General features: G+C 57.0%; 1 protein-coding gene across 1 annotated transcript; it reads left to right on the top strand.

The window, feature by feature from the left end:
• Positions 1-267: 267 nt before the first annotated feature.
• Positions 268-2,534, top strand: LOC143022463 (uncharacterized). The gene is made up of 2 exons (XM_076180684.1): positions 268-1,403; positions 1,706-2,534. Exons 1-2 carry the CDS (start codon positions 268-270, stop codon positions 2,532-2,534), a joined length of 1,965 nt encoding a protein of 654 aa, XP_076036799.1.
• The last annotated feature ends 461 nt before the right edge of the window (positions 2,535-2,995 follow it).

Genomic DNA, 2,995 nt, shown 5'->3' on the forward strand with positions numbered 1-2,995 from the left:
TCCTTGGTGCCACCCCATGGTTGTCGTCGAGAAGCCAGGAGGAGGTATACGCATCACCACTGACCTCTCCAAGCTTAACAGCCAGGTTTCCCGCCCTGCCTATCCGTCACCGACACCTTTTGCAGCCACCAGGAGCGTCGACCCACAGGCCAAATACTTCACCACGATTGACGCCTTGTGTGGATACTGGTAGATCCCTCTGGCCGAGGAAGATCAGCGGCTCACCACTTTCATCACTCCATACGCTTCTGCTACCTCCGTGGCCCCATGGGTTTCGCAGCCACGGGGGACGCCTTCTGTCTACGAGGCGACCTGGCGCTCCAGGGAGTTATGCATTGCGTAAAGGTAGTGGACGACCTTCTTCTATTCGACGAAGACTACCTTTCCCACCTCCGCCGTGTCGACGACGTCCTGGCTAGATGCAGGAAACATGGCATCACCTTGAACGCCGATAAGTTCGTACTCGCAGCGGACACGGTTTCCTTCTGCGGCTATCGGCTCTCTCATGACGGTATAGCAGCAGACCAAGGCAAGATTCGTGCCATCATAGACTTCGTCAAGCCGGCTAACATCACAGACCTGCGGTCCTTCATGGGTCTTGTGAATCAGTTAGCTGACTTCTCGCCTGACGTAGCCTCAGCTGGTGCCCCGCTTCGCCCACTGATGAGCCCCAAGAGATCGTTCGTGTGGACCCCTGACCACGACCAGGCTTTTGAACGCGTCAAGAGGGCCTTGTCCAGTCCACCGGTGCTTGCGGCCTTCGATCCTTCCCTCTCGACCGTACTCCAAACAGATGCTTCGCGCTTGTACGGCCTAGGATACGCCCTCCTCCAAGACCACGGGGAAGGACAGTACCGTCTCGTCCAGTGTGGCTCACGCTTTTTGACGGATACGGAGACACGCTACGCCACAATCGATCTCGAGTTGCTGGCAGTAGTCTGGGCAATGAGGAAATGCAAGTTTTACCTCACTGGTCTCCAGCATTTCAGCCTCGTGACGGACCATCGCCCACTAGTCCCGATCCTCAATAGCTACACGCTAGATGCCAACGATAACCCCCGTCTACAGCGCCTGAAGGAGAAAATTGCAGCTTTCACCTTCACGGCAACGTGGCGCCCTGGGAAGGAGTTGTGCATCCCGGATGCCCTATCACGTTTCCCAGTGCAGCCGACTGTCGACGACGATGCTCTAGACCGCGAGACCAACTTTTCTGTCAGGAGCATCGTCACATTGCGAGCAGTCGAGTCCCTGGCCACCACCCCACGGACTGCGACCCAGCGATGGAGGAACTCAGGCGTGCAGCCAGGGACGACCCTGCATACATCGAACTTCTTCAGTGCGTCAGACAGGGATTCCCTAGCGACCGCTACGCCCTGCCTAACACTCTGCGCCCGTACTGGAAGGTGCGAGAGGACCTGTATTGCGAGGAGGACCTCGTTCTGTACGGAGCCAGAGTAGTCGTCCCGGCCGCTCTTCGCCGTCAAGTCCTGGCCCGCTTGCATGATAGCCATCGTGGAGCCGAGGCTACGAAACGTCGTGCCCGTCAAGCGGTGTACTGGCCCGGCATCGCCGCAGACATCGTGAACACGGTCCGTGCTTGTGAGCCGTGTCAATTTCTGCAACCAAGCCAGCAACAAGAGCCCTACTGCTGTGATGCCCACCCTACCAGGCCATTCTAGTCAGTGTCAGCCGACTTCTTCTCCAGCGCAGGGAAGTCCTCCCTCGTGTTCGCTGACCGCCTATCTGGCTGGCCCGTCGTGGTATCATGCGGCTCCAACACGACCACTTCAGCGACCACTCGTCACTTCAGGCAGCTATTTCGCAACCTCGGTGTCCCAGTTCGCTTGCGTACGGACGGCGGCCCGCAGTTCGCCAGCAGCGAATTCGCCGCTTTCCTCGAGCGTTGGGGAGTTCGCCATGACATGTCAACGCCCCATTATCCTCAGTCGAACGGACACGCAGAGTCGGCCGTGAAGACGGTTAAGTACCTTATTCAGAAGGTGGCTCCATCTGGCAACTTGGACTGTGAGGCGTTCGACAGGGGTCTTCTCGAGCTTCGCAACACCCCGAACCACACCGGTCGATCTCCGGCGCAGACTCTTTACAGTCACCCTCTTCGCTCCTGCGTCCCAGCGCACGCCAAGGCCTTTCAGAAACAGTGGCAGGCCAGAGACGAGAGTTGTGATCGTCGAGCTGCGGCTCGCCTGCGCGACGATACGGCCCGTTACGACGCCCACGCCCGACCACTCCCATCACTCCAGCGCGGCGATGTAGTCCGTATCCAGGACCCGACTACAAAGCGATGGGACAAGGTTGGCACCATCATGGACGTTGGAAGGTCCAGGGACTACTTGATCAGGTTGCCCAGTGGTCGGACCTGGTGGAGAAACCGTCGTTTCCTTCGCCCATCCCCGTCCCCGCCCGTGGACAGGACGCCCATGGAGGCCACCCAATCGGGAGTACAGCCTCCAACTCCTGACCTGCGCCGTCGGTCAGCACGCCTTAGAGACAAACGTCACGCTCAAGACACCTAGTGCTTTGAGCGTTAAGGGGGGAGGGAGATGTAGGATAGTATATTTCCATTACTGTAGATATGTACGCGCAGTGTTTCCATTTGCATTACTCCATGCATCTGTTTATACTCCATGGCGAGTCTGTATGCTCTGCACCTGCGCGTGCTTCGGTTAGTCGGTACACGTGCGCTGTAGAGGGAAGCCCTTGTTCTCTATACGCCCAATCATTTGATTTCTTTACAATAAACCAAGGAATCACTGCATACGGCCTATCCTTATCCAGAGGATGCCCCACACCACTTTTACCTCAAACCATTCACTCTCTCCATTTCTAATCCTAACACAAGCCCTACTACTCTCATAAAAACTCCTGACTGCTCTTACCAGTTTTCCTCCTATCCCACCGCCCTGGGTTAGAAGCAGTGTCGCAAGACACAGCACATCCACAGCAAGGTGACACGTGATCGTTGATAAAACGTAAA

This window comes from Oratosquilla oratoria, unplaced genomic scaffold, assembly GCF_046742065.1.
Source record: "Oratosquilla oratoria isolate Oo_2021 unplaced genomic scaffold, ASM4674206v1 SCAFFOLD100, whole genome shotgun sequence".
Lineage (NCBI taxonomy): Eukaryota > Metazoa > Arthropoda > Malacostraca > Stomatopoda > Squillidae > Oratosquilla > Oratosquilla oratoria.

What these genes read in the sequence shown, in the direction of transcription:
- LOC143022463 (XM_076180684.1), top strand. Translation starts at nt 268, where the DNA reads ATGGGTTTCGCAGCCACGGGGGACGCCTTCTGTCTACGAGGCGACCTG. An exon ending in CTCTGCGCCCGTACTGGAAG is followed by an intron (nt 1,404 to 1,705) that starts GTGCGAGAGGAC and finishes CTTCTTCTCCAG; the next exon opens with CGCAGGGAAGTCCTCCCTCG.